Below are 14,437 nucleotides of genomic sequence, written 5' to 3' on the forward strand. Positions count from 1 at the left end.
GGGGTAACAGTGATAGTGACAAATAAAAAAATAGAGTTTAAAAAAATCAAAAAACATATAAAATAAATTAGTAAATAAAGAAAATGTAAAAAAATTGGATGGATTTTGAACGCGGGTGGATTTTGATAGTATACCGTTTGCGTCAAAAATATTGATTTTTATGAAGTCAAAAATATTTTTAACTATCCTAAATTCCACTAAAATTTCTAAAAGTTTTGAAATTTTTATTTTAAAAGATTTGTCTTTTTTAAACTATAAACGTCATTCTCAGAAATGTTTGTTGTATTTTCTAAAAGAAAATTAAACATTTAATCATTATTATACCACATTAATTTAATTTAAATTTATATCAACAGTTTTATTTTAATTATTTATTAATAACTATTAAAGTACAAAAAACAAATTCAGCTGATATGTTCCATAATACAAATGTGTATTTGTATTCATACAAAGGGCAGTTTATTACTTTTTTTTAATTTAATAATCGAACTGTTTTATACATAATAATAAAAACAAGTTTAATATATTTGATATTGGGCTGTGTTAACTAATTTATATATAAACTTAACTTTAAGATATACCTTTACTTTAGTGTGTAAACTTACTTTGTTAACATGAGTCCAAATAAAATAAGTAGCAAAATGACAAAAATAAAAAATAAACAAACAGCTTTTTTTTCAAAGGGCTGCACAAAATTAGAATATTCAGCGATAAGAATAATCCTGAAACAAGGCCACGAACTAAAAACGTTCCTTCAAGATCGGTCCAGTTTTGGTCGCCCCGCCACCAAACTAACCCGGCTTATATAACAAAACAACAAGCTAACGAGGCAATGTCACAAGTTAGCACGTCAGATGACCAAGTTTCTGAAAGTGGTTTGTACGTCGACATTTTACCCGAAGGTGAAACAAGTTTGGATTTAGAGCTGAATCAGGTTAGTTTAGTTAATACAATGACAATGGTCAGCTTAAGTTCATATTTTTTATTACTGAATGTTTTAGAAGTTAGGCTGTTTTTACATTTTATTTTAGTACTACTATATAGTTTCAAGTAAGTATCAACGTGGTTTAAGAATAGCCTCCTTTTTTCTAATTTCATTCCGTTCTATATAACTTACTCATTTATAGCAGTATTTTTCATTTAAAATGTAAACACTAAATGTTATTTGAATATTTATAACAGATAAATCTACAAAACCATTTTAGTTTTGTTCCGAAAAATTTGTCTGTAAAAGCTTAGGCAACTTTTTTTTTCTACTTTTTTTTATTGTTACAATTAAAATCTTAAGACTTTAAATAAATATTATATTGTTTTAAGAAGACGCTGTTTATTTAACAAACTACAACTACAAACAAAACTAATTTGAGTAAAATTTCATTTAAATTTAAAAACTAGTTAACTTTTAATTACAGGACATACCGTGGAGTCCAGGTAAGTTATGTTTGATGATTTTTTCTAGTTTTCTTGTACATACTTAGTTTACATAAAACAAATTTGTTTTGTTATCATATACTACAATATACTTATTACTTTTAGCTAAAAATATTAGTTAGGAAACCTGTTTTGCAATACAAAGCTTGCATGAAAAGTTGTTTTGTCTTTAAACATTTTATTGATTAAATTGTTTTAAGAAAAACACAGAAACTTGTAGTAATTTTTGTAACACATATTATTTAAATATGTTAGGTACAACTAAAGTTTTTTTCTTTATATATATTAATGCATTTATTGCAAAATTTTCAGGTTGTTAGTAATTTTAAGTTTTTAGTAACTTTTTTATAAAGAATTAAACTTTAGTTGTACTTAACATATTTAAACAATATGTGTAACAAAAATTCATAGCATATTCATAGCAAACACATTATTAAAACTTTGTATATTTTTACCTTTTTTAACGATCTTATGTGCATAGCTCATTAAAAATTCACTAAATACAATAAACTGTGAAAATTCTTAATTAAAAGGTTTTGCACTATTAGTTTGAACGAAAATATTTATTTATTTTTATATGTAGGTTTGTAACTTTGTTTACTTTTAGTGAGAATTTGAAAGGTTTACAATTTTTTTTTAATTTGAAGTGTTAATAATCCTTAAAAAACATACATGTATTTCATATTTTCTATTGTACTATTGCAGATTCTGAAGACCCTTATCTAGTTGCAGATGTTGGTCAATATGTAAAAGCAAGTAAGTAACTTGATTAGTTTTCAGCGTTTTAAACTTTATAAATCTGTAAAATATTATTCACTTGCTTTTACACATTTTGCACCAAGAAATTTACTTAGTAATTTGTAAAGCATGCTTGAATATTTTCGATCATTTGTTATTTAATTACAAAAGTAAGAATTAAATAAATTACATAACTTTAAGAAAAAGATTCACTTTTCAATGCATGCGTAATTGATTGTTTTGTATTAATTCTAGCCATAGACTTTATTATCAGTACATAAATGTAAGATTTTTTTTTTTTAAATAATCAATAAAAACTTTATTTTGAAGTACTTACCTTAAAGTAATATCAAAAAATATCAAAGTTTTTTGTTTCTGTAGGATTTTATGAATTTTTAATATAGTACTATATGAATTTAATTTGTAAAGAAATTCTATTTGCTACCAAAAAGTACAAATAAAAATTCAAATACTTTAGTTGAGTTTTATCAAACCATATTTCTGACTTGTGCACTTTCTTTAATAAAATTTAATTTCATAAAAAAAAAATAAGTGTTTCAAGTTTAAATATAAAAGTTCTCTTGATAATAGCCAGATATGTTTTAATTAGTTTTGATACTGTATATAAATTAGTAATCTTATAAGTTTTTTTATTTTTCTTAGTCAATATAAGTAGTATAGACAGTATTCACTACATCAAAATTAGTCGAGGACTGTAGAAAACTAAATAATCATAAGTTAACTGTATTGGTGATAATAGACAAAATAATCTAGACTTTATGTTAGTAAACTATTTGATATTCAAAAAAATTTTAACAGAAAGTTATGTTGGTATGAATCCAATTAAACAAAGAAAATCATCTTCAGTAAAGCAAGAACACTCAAGCTTATACGAAGAAATAAATTTGAACATGAAAGTTTCTTTTGTGAGTTTTTGTAGATTAAAAGTTGTCTAATAAACTAACCAAATTTAAAGGAACATACTTCTTACTTTGATAGAAAAAATATTTAGTGGTAATGTTTTTTTAATATTACGCACACAACCGGTTCATGAAATTTTTATCGTAGGAAAGATTAATACTTTATACGGTATATATAATTTGTTCTTGATAATTAAGTTCTGAGTTAAACCAAATTGTAAAAGCAAGGTAATTACTTAGACGATAATGATGACGTTGGGAGAAGAAAAACAAATAAAATGATTTTGTTCTCGTATTTAATTTCATAGATGTAAAAAGTAGAATTTGTTTAAAATATTATTTTCTATTTTTAGTTACATATTTATAAAAAACAAAAAAAAAATATTTTTCTGATTTTATATTAGACTTTTTTTAGTTATAAAAACTTATAAATAACTACAAACTTAGTTATTTATGCAAACTTGTTATTCTTTTTTGTGTTCTGTTCAGTTTGATTTACAAAAAAAAAAACTTTTTTAGACGTTACCAAGGGATACTAGATCTATAAATCAAGGTAAGTTTTTTTTTTGGTTATACTATGTTTTAATTCACGTACTTTACGTCTTTATTTTAAATTTAGAATAAGTTTAAATGCTTGAATCAAAATCATTCTGTGTTTATTGTAACATTTATCAAGCTCGTTTTAATTTTGAAGTAAAAAACAATTTTTTAGCATGAAAAGTAAACTATCACCTTTTTTACACCATGTCTAAGCGTAATACTCCATACATTGCATTTATTGTTTTGTAGAATGTAGATAAATACTTTTAAAATAACTTAAATTTAACGGGACAAAAATAAAACTTAAGTATTTTTAATTAACAGTTTCATTTTACAAAGCTAAAGTTTTCACCTAAAGTTTTCACCTAAAGTTTTAGTTTGTAAAAATAACAAGATAGTCTTAACTTATTTAACATTTTTTATTTGTTTATTGAATTTCATATTTCTCAGTCGATTGATAAATTTTTACCTGATCAAAGACAAAATTAGTTAACTAAACTTATGACTAGCATTTGTGAATAATTCTGTGCATGATTAACTGAGGTGATTAAGCAAGTTATATAATTAAGCAAGATGTTTAGTTAGTCATAGCATGATTAAAATAACAGGTTTTTTTTTTGTCTTATAACGTCAAAATGCTTGTTTTAAATTTTTTTAAATTCAAAGCTTTATTTTCAAAAAATCGTAAGTACTTTATATTAATTTTCATTTCAACATTTTCTTAGTTTCCTTCCTTGTTGTAACGTCATGATACATTCTCTATTGATAAAAACTATTCTTTTTTAAACTGCTTTCTCTTTTAAAAAACTTTGTTTTATTTTTTAATTAAGTCTATGTATAGTAACAGTAAAAGTAATATTATTTTTGCACAGGCAAAAACAAAAACCTATTATGCAACTCCAGGTTATAATAAGTAAACGTTATTATTTAAAAAACTTAAAGACTTTGTGAAGTGAATAGTTAGTCAGAAGAAAATTGAAATTTTAATAAACTAGTATTTATATTCTTAAGAATCATTTTTCTTGGTATTAAACGTTTTCATAGTTAACAATCAAACGCATCAGTTTGCACTGGATTATTAATGTCATGACAAAATTTAAAAAAAGGTTAAACCGAAAGCTTTTTAATGACGTGTTTTAGTTTTTATCGATTCCTTGTATTTATTTTTTTACTATTTTACATTGAAGCTTTTATTAAAATTCATAAGTTTTGTTTTTGATAGAAAAGTGTTATCCAACTTGTATTAACTTTTTCTGATTTACTAGCATCAGTAAATTTGTTTGAAAACGTATTCTTTTTACGATAATCAAAGATATAGAGTTCAAAGTTTTCTTTAGTATTCTGTAAAAACTTAGTTAGTTTAAAATATATTTTTTGTTGAATCGAAAGTCTTACACTAATACAAGCCAAATCTTTTTTTCTTGATACTTTTATGTTATGATAAAAAGCACTTTCTAGTTTAAAGTACTGCTATAGTAAACAACTAAAGTTGTGGCAGTTTTCTTATTAAACTTTATTTGTAAAAATTAAAAGCGTTTAAATGAAAAAAAAAAGTTTTATTTTATCAATCTAACAAAGGCTTGTACAATTTTGCATTTATGAAACAGAAACTTTTTTTTTAATACTTGGCAAACAATAATAAAGATCAAGGTTAAAATGTTTAAAGCAAACATGTTTGTTTTTAAAGATTATACTGAGGATGTCTTGTAATCTGTTTGTACTAGTTACCTTTCATCAGAAGTTTATTGATTTTCGCTTACATAATTTAAGAATTAGGCAAATTATATTTTAAAATAACACTTTACTTTATTTTAATTAGTTTATAGTTTTATTATAAAGTTTTGGTCAGTTGTGCTCAAAAACAATTTTCAGCTGAATATTTATCTAGTTGTATAATTAAACAAAGTTTTTTTACATTTGTTTTTTTATGCAACTAGTTAAATAAGTATATATGTACCAATTCAAAAAAGTTACTTATAACTTAAATTCTATAATTTTTTTGAAAAAAAACTTCAAAAACGTTTAGATTTAAATACAAATCTAAGAAAATACTTATTAAGTTCAGTAATTTAATTTTCTCGTTAACAGTTTTGCTGTTCAAACTTTTGTAATACAGTTATCCTTTAAAAAGTATTATTTTTGCGACATAATAATTTACTAACGTCTTAAAACATGCCAAAATTAATTTTAGAAAGACTTATTATTATGGCACTGTTTTGTTTAAGTCTTTTGATAAGTATTTCTTAAATATTTTGTTCTGTTTACATCTAAAGGTAGTTTTTATTTTGATTGACAACCTACTAATCTAAAAGATACTTTAAGTCGAGGTCTTTTTTTTATGGTACGTAAAAGATATTTTTCTCTTAAAAAAATTTAGAAATTTATATTTTTATTTAGATTTTTATTTTTTATGCCTACTTTTTAAATTGAAAACAAAATTCCTCATAACTTATCCAAGTTTCACACAGCTTTCTATTAGTTTGAGCCTCGTTTTTTAATAGCTTTATCAAAATTTTCTACGACATTTAGTTTTTGATAGAAAGTATTTCAACATTTCTACAGACAGTGATTATAAACTTGAAACTAAAGAAAACTTTTCCAAAAACAATTTCAAAACCATCCACACAAAATGCAGAGTTTCGACACCTTCGACAGCTGTGACGACGACGGTGAATCTTTCTACCTCGCAATGAACGGCGAAGACAATTACGTCAACGCTCTTCCTCCCAGGAGACCTCCAAAACCCCACTCGCTCGCTTCAAACGTTTCTGCGAGGGGAAAGTTCCCTGTTCCGTTTGTAAAAAGTACGAACGTTGGCTTACTCATATTTTTTAGCCCTGCAAGCAGTTTGTGTCCAAGTTAATAAAGATAAATGTTTGGGTCTGGCATTTAAAACTTTTTGTTACTTTTCTATAAAAAATGTTTTCTATAAAAAGTCAGCTTTGTTAAAACTCGTATCTCTGTTAACCTCAAATCAATAAAATATAAACGTTTTTTTATCAAAAAATTTAGTTTTTTATTAACTGTTTGTCCTTTCTTGTCATCATAACAGATAAATACGTAGTATTTTGACCTCTTCTTACGTCACCCTTAAGTTGTATGTTTGTGTGTTCCCTATTTCGTTTATTTTTGTCTTGCTTCGTTTTTATTTTATTTCGTTTTTTTTTTTTCTAATTTGTTGCTTTCAATACGGTACAGATCTTTACTGAACCTATAGAACAATTTTTGTTTTGTTATTCATTTAAACAAATTATAAACAGCTGAGACCAGCAACTCTTTTCCACATCAAAGAAAACTTTCTCACCCAGCAGGTATTTACAAAAAAAAAATTTAAACTCTTATTTTAAGTGTTGTTTTATAGCCATCAAACTTAAACTTTAACATAGTTCAATATAATCTTTAGTTATTAACTTTTATTAATAAAATTTGAAATTTTATTTGGGTCGTATCCAAATAATATTTCTTTTTTAGTTTTTGTAAACCTAAGTTTTTGTTTTGTCCGTTCAAACCACGTATTTACTACGTTCATGAAAAGCTATAACAAGAACATTACTTTTTAAATATTTAGCTCTAAGCATGCTAAATAAAAAACAAACATGTATGTCTCCTAACATAGTTTGATTTTTGAATTTTGTACAGCTTTACCGCCTCCTCCTTTAGGACGACCCAACGAGTTCAAAAGATCACCACTAGATGGAGATGGTAAGCTGCAAACTTCTCATTATCCCTGCTAAATTATTATCCACAATTATGCATTAAAAACCTTTTTGTATCACGTAAAAAGTACTCACTCTTTTATCAAAAAACTTTATAATCAGTAAGCAAACTTTTTTACGCTGAAAAACTTCAAATCAAAGCTTTAAAAAAGTTTTATATAAACAAATAAAGTTAAAGTTTTTCTTACGTTTCTAAACTTATTTTATTTTAAATTAAAGTTTATTAATATTTTTTAGAGTAACTTATAACAAACAACTACACTAATTGTTTTATGAAAATACATTATGTTGTTGTTTATAACATTTAATATCAATTAACAATAAGTTTTATTTACACTTAAACTTAACAGAAACTTATATTCAGCCGAATGTTTTTCCTCAAGAAACGAATCAAAGTAAGTAGTTTTTTAATCTTATTTTTTTCTTACCACTAATAATTTTTCTACTTTTGGTTAAAATTAAAAATACTTTTCTAGGCAGAAGACCTCCATGTAGACATCCAACGTTTTCCTACCACCCAACTGTGAGTTTAAATACAAAATTAATAATTTAAAATTTTTATGGGGTCTATTTTGTTTTTCAGTTGTCAAAAACTTTAATTATATGTAAAACGTTTTTTGTTTTTTCTACTAAAGTTTAGCCTAAAATAAATGAAAAATGTTAAGTTTGTTTTATTTGATTTACTACTAAGCTAGGCGGTGGCTGTTTTTCAGTCATGTATCCAAAACCAAGTTGATTGCGTCGTAGGTCGCTGACTATAAGTAACTTTCGCAAATCTAAATAACCTTTTGCTGAACAAAAAACAATTAAGTGATAGAACGATGTAAGAATGTGAACTTTTAGTTTCAAAAGCTTATTGCCCAAATTATTTTATTAATGCTAACAAGTTTTCAAATCAGAGTTAGGTACGTAAATGATAATTCTACAAAATTAAATGTATAATTAAAGTTTGATTTCAAAATAAGAATCAACGCTTTAACTTTTATGGCAAATGCGTTGCATAATAGATGATGACTCATGAAGATAGTTTGGTGTTATGCTAAAGCTAATTTAGTAAAATTATTATTTTTATAAAACATTTCAGAATATTCAAGTTAATTTAAGTTTTTATCTTCAATTTTTTTATCAAGTTCGTTTATGTGCTTTTAGAATGAACTGTCTAGCCATTTTTAACAAAAATTTTCTAAAAAGTCTTCTTATTTTTTTCCAAAAATTTAAGTATAAATCTTTAGTTACTTAGTGTATTTTTTTCTAGCACGTGTATCGTTTTTAAGTATTATCGGCAAACAAGTTTTCATTTATTTTGCAGAAAAATTAAGTTTTAATACGAATCTTAATTTCTAAAAAAAACATACTTTCTTATGACTCATCGTTTTTGCTCATGATTTTCAGTTTCTATTGTAAAATGGCATTTCTGAATAATTTTTATTTTTGGAATTTTTTTTAACTTTGAAAATTTTCTTTGTTACAAAGTATGAAAATTATTTTATTAGTTTTAACTTATAATCATACCTTGTAATAAAATTCATAATATTTTTAACTTATTATCTCATCGTCTTCCGTATAGTGGTAAATTATCTTTGTATACATTTTTAATTTGTGTAAATTGCACACGTACAAAAGCTTCTCTTTTTTTTTTCTGCGTTTATTTTAAAACAGTGCGAGTACTTTTGCAACTGAAAACAAATAGTTTACGGTCTAAGTTACTGAACTACTTTTGTTTAAACTGCGACTGAATTAAAACTAATACTATAAGTTGCGATAAATAAGTATTCTAATATTTAGCAGACTTGATAATAACTGCTAAATTTATTTTGTTATATAATTACACAACTTTTTCAAGGAACCCGAGGAACTTTACGAGGAACCTACAGAATACGTACCACCCACAAACCCGGCTACTAAGTTCGTTTGTTAATTGAGTTATAAAAAAATTATTTGATGTTTTGCGTAACATGGTAGATATATAACATGTACAAAATTTCATTACAATCATAAGTTTTTTATGTAGTTTATAGTATTTACTCTCTTAACATTGTGTAAAAATACTGCTTGAATATTTACTCAATTTAAAACGTTCTTCATTTAATGGTATGTATTTATGTTCGTGAGTTTATATTTTAAAATGTTTCTGTAAAAAAAATCACAACTTTAAAACACTTTTTTTTATAACTAACTAGCTTTTCATAAACTATTGATTTTGGTTTTGCAGACGACACTCTGGACATTGTGAGTTTAACTTTTAAAATATTAAAAAATACTTAATTGTATCGTCTATGTGTACTCACAGAAATGCTATGATTTTTTTTTTCATGTAGAAATTTGTACAAAAATGTTTGTTAAAATAGTAAGTAAAAAAAATCAATATTCAAAGTAAATCAAAAAAAAATATTTAATTTTGTTTTTTGGCTGTAATGAACAACTTTTTTTTCGCTCATCAACTTAATAATTTGCACACAAAAACTTGTTTATCTAATTTCAGTTTTGATGGGAGCTGTCCACCTTTCTCCCCCTTCTTCGCGAAATTCCAGCACGAAAAGCAACAAGTCGACTGGGGACAGCCGCTGGATGAGTCCAGGTTGAAATTGTTCGAACTTCAATATTAACTTGAAACATTTACTGAAAATGTAGAGCAAAATAAAACTCGGCTTTAGTAGCTTTTCTAAAACAAAAGTATAAGTTTTTGTAGGTTTATAAAAACAAACACTAAACTTTTAGTTACTAGTAATATTTTTTTAAATGTAATGTTGTATTTAAAAGATAAATTCCTTTTATAGATATAATTTTATTTTGAAGACATTTTGATGAATAGTATTCTTTTTGAAGAAACGTTTATAATCATTAATTTGTCAATAAAACCTACAGTACATATTTTATTGAAAAAAAAATTGTAATAACTTTTTTAAAGTGCTGATTATATAACCCTAACTTACTAAAATAACTAAATGTTAGTTATTTTAGTGCGTTTATTTCCTCTTTAAAATTTTAAATTCGTTAATAACATAACATAATAACTTAACTGAACCCATTGAACTAGAAAACTCGATTAAATGCTGGTACTTTTTTTACATACATTGAATCGCGTAATATGTTTTCGTTTACGACTGTTTTATTCAGCCAGAATTCTACAACCTATTTGTAATTTTTTGACGCATATGCTGTTCTGAAATTTGATTGCTACAATTCTCCAAGGTTTTAAAATCTATAATGAATCTAAACGCTTTTCTGTAAAAAAATTCAAAGTGTTTTTATTTTTATTAAAAAAAGATATTAGCAATAGTTTTTAAACTTGACATTTATAGTTTCAATAAACCTAAAACTTATAGTTTATTAATTTGTAATTTTGGTTTATTGTTTTTCATCAAAGCTCATTTTAAACATTGTGATAAAAACTGTAAAAAATAGTTTAAAAACTTTGCAACAATTTTTTTTATCTCAACTAAATAAAGCTTAATAAACCAAGTTTTGTTATGAATGTTTAAAGAAATTATTCAAATTATCGACTTATAAACTTTATTTCACAGTTATATGCTTTTTACATAAACACATAAAGATAGGAAGCATAAAGCATAACTATTAAATTCTTATGAATCATAAATTTGAAAAATGTATATTTTTATTGGTCTTTAAGAAACACTTTAAACTTATGAAGCTAGCATAATTACAACACGACAATTTTTTTCTTAGACTGTTCGCATTCATGTTCTCAAAATTCAGAGGATAAAAATGCGAACAAGTTTCAAAGAAAAGCTTCACCTCTGATGTTCAATTCTCCGAAGCTCAACAATATTGACAGATACCAAAACGCTCAAGAAGGTTGTTCACTGTGTTGATTGTTAGATAATTTTTTTTTTGAAAATTTTTCACTTGGTTTGAGTAGATTTTATGCACTTTTACTAAAAAAGCTTTTTTTAATTCTAAGGACATACTCAAGTTGTCTATGTTTTGTAAAAAGCTATATACTTGAGACGTCTTCCGTATACTTATAAAACACTTAGCCTAACTTATCATTGTGCAGCATAAGATATAAATATTGTACCAAAGTTTAAAATATCAAGTCTGAAAAAAAAAATTTTGGAAAAAATCAAAGTTTTATTTTATTTTTTTATAACAAGTCAACGGTGTTAACAACAACATAAGCCAATCTACTGACTTTTCGGTTATAGACAGATATTATGTAAAATCATTTAACAACTTTTATAGAAAACGAATAAGAAGTAATTTTTTCTACAACTAATGTAAAATCATACATAAATTTTATTTTTAGCTTTTACTAAAATTTTACTTAATGCATCTTAAGAATATATAATTGGTTCAATCAAAAATGCAGTATAGCATATGTGTGTTTTTATTATAAAGTTTGAAAAATAGTTTTTAAACATTTAAAAAATATTTTGTTATATCTCTACTTAGCAAGTATGTATTATCATGTGATTAGTTAAGTCTTATCTTGTAAAATTAACTTTGTAATTTAATTACTTTATTGCTAATAAAACAGTTACCAATAGTCCGAAGCCAACCAGCCCAAAAAAGCCGTTTTTTAATTCTCCTATCAGAAAAAGTATGATTGATTTTTTATTAAATTTAGAAGTACTTTAATAATTAAAAATATTAAGAGTAATAACTTTATAAAAAGACTTTAAAGTTCTTGGTATGCAGCTTTTAAAACACATGCACTCATAAAAAGCCCAATGTAAATCTTTGTTTAACAATTTACCCAGACAATATGGAAGAGCAAACATACTTCAAAAACATGGATAGAAAGCAAGCTGAAATAATGCTCAAGCGGCTTGAAAGCCCGCAGGTACGCTTTCTGGCAAAAATATTTTTATTGAAAACTTTACTTTTCATTTTATAAGCAGTATTCTTTAAAAGCAAATTTTTGATGACATAAACTTTGAACTGTAGGTACTTTTTCTTTACTAATTTTTATTTTATTTTTCAAACTAATATACTTAGCTTATAAGTAGAGAAAAACAAAGTGCAATATAACACTATTTTGACGATAAAAACTTATACTTAATCTTTAATTAACTTAATAATTTTAACTATAAATGTTTAAACAATAACCATATATAAAAACCGAAACAATTTTATTATTTATATAAGTATCCTAGTTTATTTTAAAACCTACTATCTGATCATGTTGAAAATTTATTATGACAAGCAAACATAATTTAACAGATAGGAAACTTCATAGTAAGACCCGGCAACACAACCCAAAGTGGCGAGCACCCATACTCCGTTTCCATAGTGAGCAGGGTTGCCATGACAATTAAGGTGTCGCACCTGAAGATCAGGAAGAGGCCGGAAGATGGGAAGTACGCGTTGGGTTACATAAAGGTAACTACGTTAAAGCGTTCATATCTTTAAAATGTAATCAATTAAAACATACTTGCAACTAGAGTAAATAAAAGGTAAATTTATTAAACTACTCTTACTAACTCGTTTTTAAAAACGATTAGGAAAAGTGTCGACACTTTTGTAGAAAAAAGTTGTTAATGTTTAGCCTAAAAGAAACTAATTTATAATGATAAATTAACTTTTTTATCTCTATTTCATGCTGAAGTAGACACTAACATTTTCCTTTAAATTGAAAGTTCAATCTAAAAGCGTTGGCTATTGTAAGTAATATAACCTTAAAAAAGCTACTGTATTTTAATTCATTAATACATCAGACTTGTTCAACAAAAAAAAAACTAAAACAGTTTATTGTTTTTTAACGTTAGCTGCGCATAGAAAACTCCATATAAGCTTATAAACAAACCAAAGTTGTGCTAAATTCAACGAAAAAATTTACGCTCTTAAATAACATGAAATAAAAAACTAAACTTTATAAAACATAAAAACAGTCAATAACCGTATTATGACGCAACAGGAGAACGAGCAGACGTACGAATCGGCGAAAAACCTGATCGAGCACCACTTTTCATACAAACTGAAGCTGGCAGACAACATCGGCGAAGTTTTCCTCAAACCCCTCTCTTAGAAGAAACTGTTGTTTTTTGTTACTTTTAAAAACAATTCATTTCTGCTGTTTAATTTAACTTAAATCAAGTTGTTTGTAAATTAAAACTTTGTTTAAAATTCAGTTGTCTTTTCTATCGATTTTTTCTCATTTATTGTCTTTTATTTTTTATAACAGTTAAAAGGCTTTTGAAGCTGCCGTTTAAACTTCATTATGGTGTTTCATAAAGTTGTCTTTAAAAAATATTTAAAAAAAAAACAGTTTTGTTTTAAATTTATAAAGGTTTGTGAAAGCCAAATTAATTTTGGCATGTTCATTGGGCGTATTTAGAGTAATTATATTACAATATGTTTTTACTAAACTTTACTCTAAAAGACTTTTAAAAACTTTTTTACATCATAAATAAAAAAAACTTTTGTTCAAAAGATAGCATGGTTTTTAAAAGTTTCTACCGATTTTATGACTAAAAACCATTTCTTTTCAATATTAAAGTTATAAAAAGTCTTTTTTGTATTAAAATAACACAAAAAAAATTAATCTATTTTTACGAGTACAGTGCTTCCTCACTTATCCAGTCCTCACTTATCCGGTTCCTTGCTTATCTAACCAATTTTAGTCGAGATGTAGATTTATTAAATTCAGCTAAAATCGCTGCTTTATTATAAATACATGTCTGTTTTTTTTTTTTTTAATAACTAAGCAAGCAGTTTAAAGTAAAAAGATAGTTTATAAAATAAAATTTATGTTGCAATTTATATTTTTTTCGTTACACAAGTATAAGAATATTAACCGAGGGCTACTCCAAATATCAATTTAACAATTGCGATGTAACGGGTTGCATTTAAGAATTTTGCCAGGACATACCTTAGCATTAATACACAACCGGCCGTATAAAACAAAAATCAGAAACCACACCTGAAAGTGTTTCACAATTTTTCTAGTTCAGTGATTTTTATGCCAAGAAACAAAAAAGTTATGTCAAAAGAACATCGATTCTTTCCTTCCGAGCTCCGATGTTAGTTAAACTGTTTACGATGTAATTTATTTTCGTTAAATTTACAAAGTATTTTTTTTTCTGAGAATTTTAATTGTTTGGTTCGTTGAAGAGGGACATAATGAATAAA

The 14,437-nt window shown here is 25.3% G+C and overlaps 1 protein-coding gene across 3 annotated transcripts; it reads left to right on the top strand.

The window, feature by feature from the left end:
• The first annotated feature begins 816 nt into the window (after positions 1–816).
• LOC145838392 (uncharacterized) lies at positions 817–13,346 on the top strand. Of its 3 annotated transcripts, XM_082945973.1 has the most exons (17): positions 817–934; positions 1,413–1,431; positions 2,137–2,187; positions 2,989–3,095; positions 3,609–3,642; positions 6,890–6,940; positions 7,269–7,331; positions 7,696–7,740; positions 7,822–7,868; positions 9,189–9,250; positions 9,558–9,574; positions 9,828–9,923; positions 11,033–11,161; positions 11,844–11,906; positions 12,067–12,149; positions 12,530–12,688; positions 13,224–13,346. In XM_082945973.1, the coding sequence occupies exons 1-17, from the start codon at positions 833–835 to the stop codon at positions 13,332–13,334; spliced, it is 1,239 nt and encodes a 412-aa protein (XP_082802099.1). In that variant the 5' UTR covers positions 817–832; the 3' UTR covers positions 13,335–13,346. The 3 variants fall into 3 exon arrangements, with proteins under 3 accessions (XP_082802099.1, XP_082802100.1, XP_082802101.1); XM_082945974.1 differs by lacking the exon at positions 11,844–11,906; XM_082945975.1 differs by lacking the exons at positions 817–934; positions 1,413–1,431; positions 2,137–2,187; positions 2,989–3,095; positions 3,609–3,642 and adding an exon at positions 6,196–6,433.
• Positions 13,347–14,437: the final 1,091 nt, after the last annotated feature.

The sequence above is a fragment of the Thalia democratica genome, chromosome 6 (assembly GCF_965202585.1).
Source record: "Thalia democratica chromosome 6, ktThaDemo2.hap1.1, whole genome shotgun sequence".
Taxonomy (NCBI): domain Eukaryota; kingdom Metazoa; phylum Chordata; class Thaliacea; order Salpida; family Salpidae; genus Thalia; species Thalia democratica.

What these genes read in the sequence shown, in the direction of transcription:
- LOC145838392 (XM_082945973.1), top strand. Translation starts at nt 833, where the DNA reads ATGTCACAAGTTAGCACGTCAGATGACCAAGTTTCTGAAAGTGGTTTG. An exon ending in CGTTTTCCTACCACCCAACT is followed by an intron (nt 7,869 to 9,188) that starts GTGAGTTTAAAT and finishes AACTTTTTCAAG; the next exon opens with GAACCCGAGGAACTTTACGA. An exon ending in ATACCAAAACGCTCAAGAAG is followed by an intron (nt 11,162 to 11,843) that starts GTTGTTCACTGT and finishes CTAATAAAACAG; the next exon opens with TTACCAATAGTCCGAAGCCA.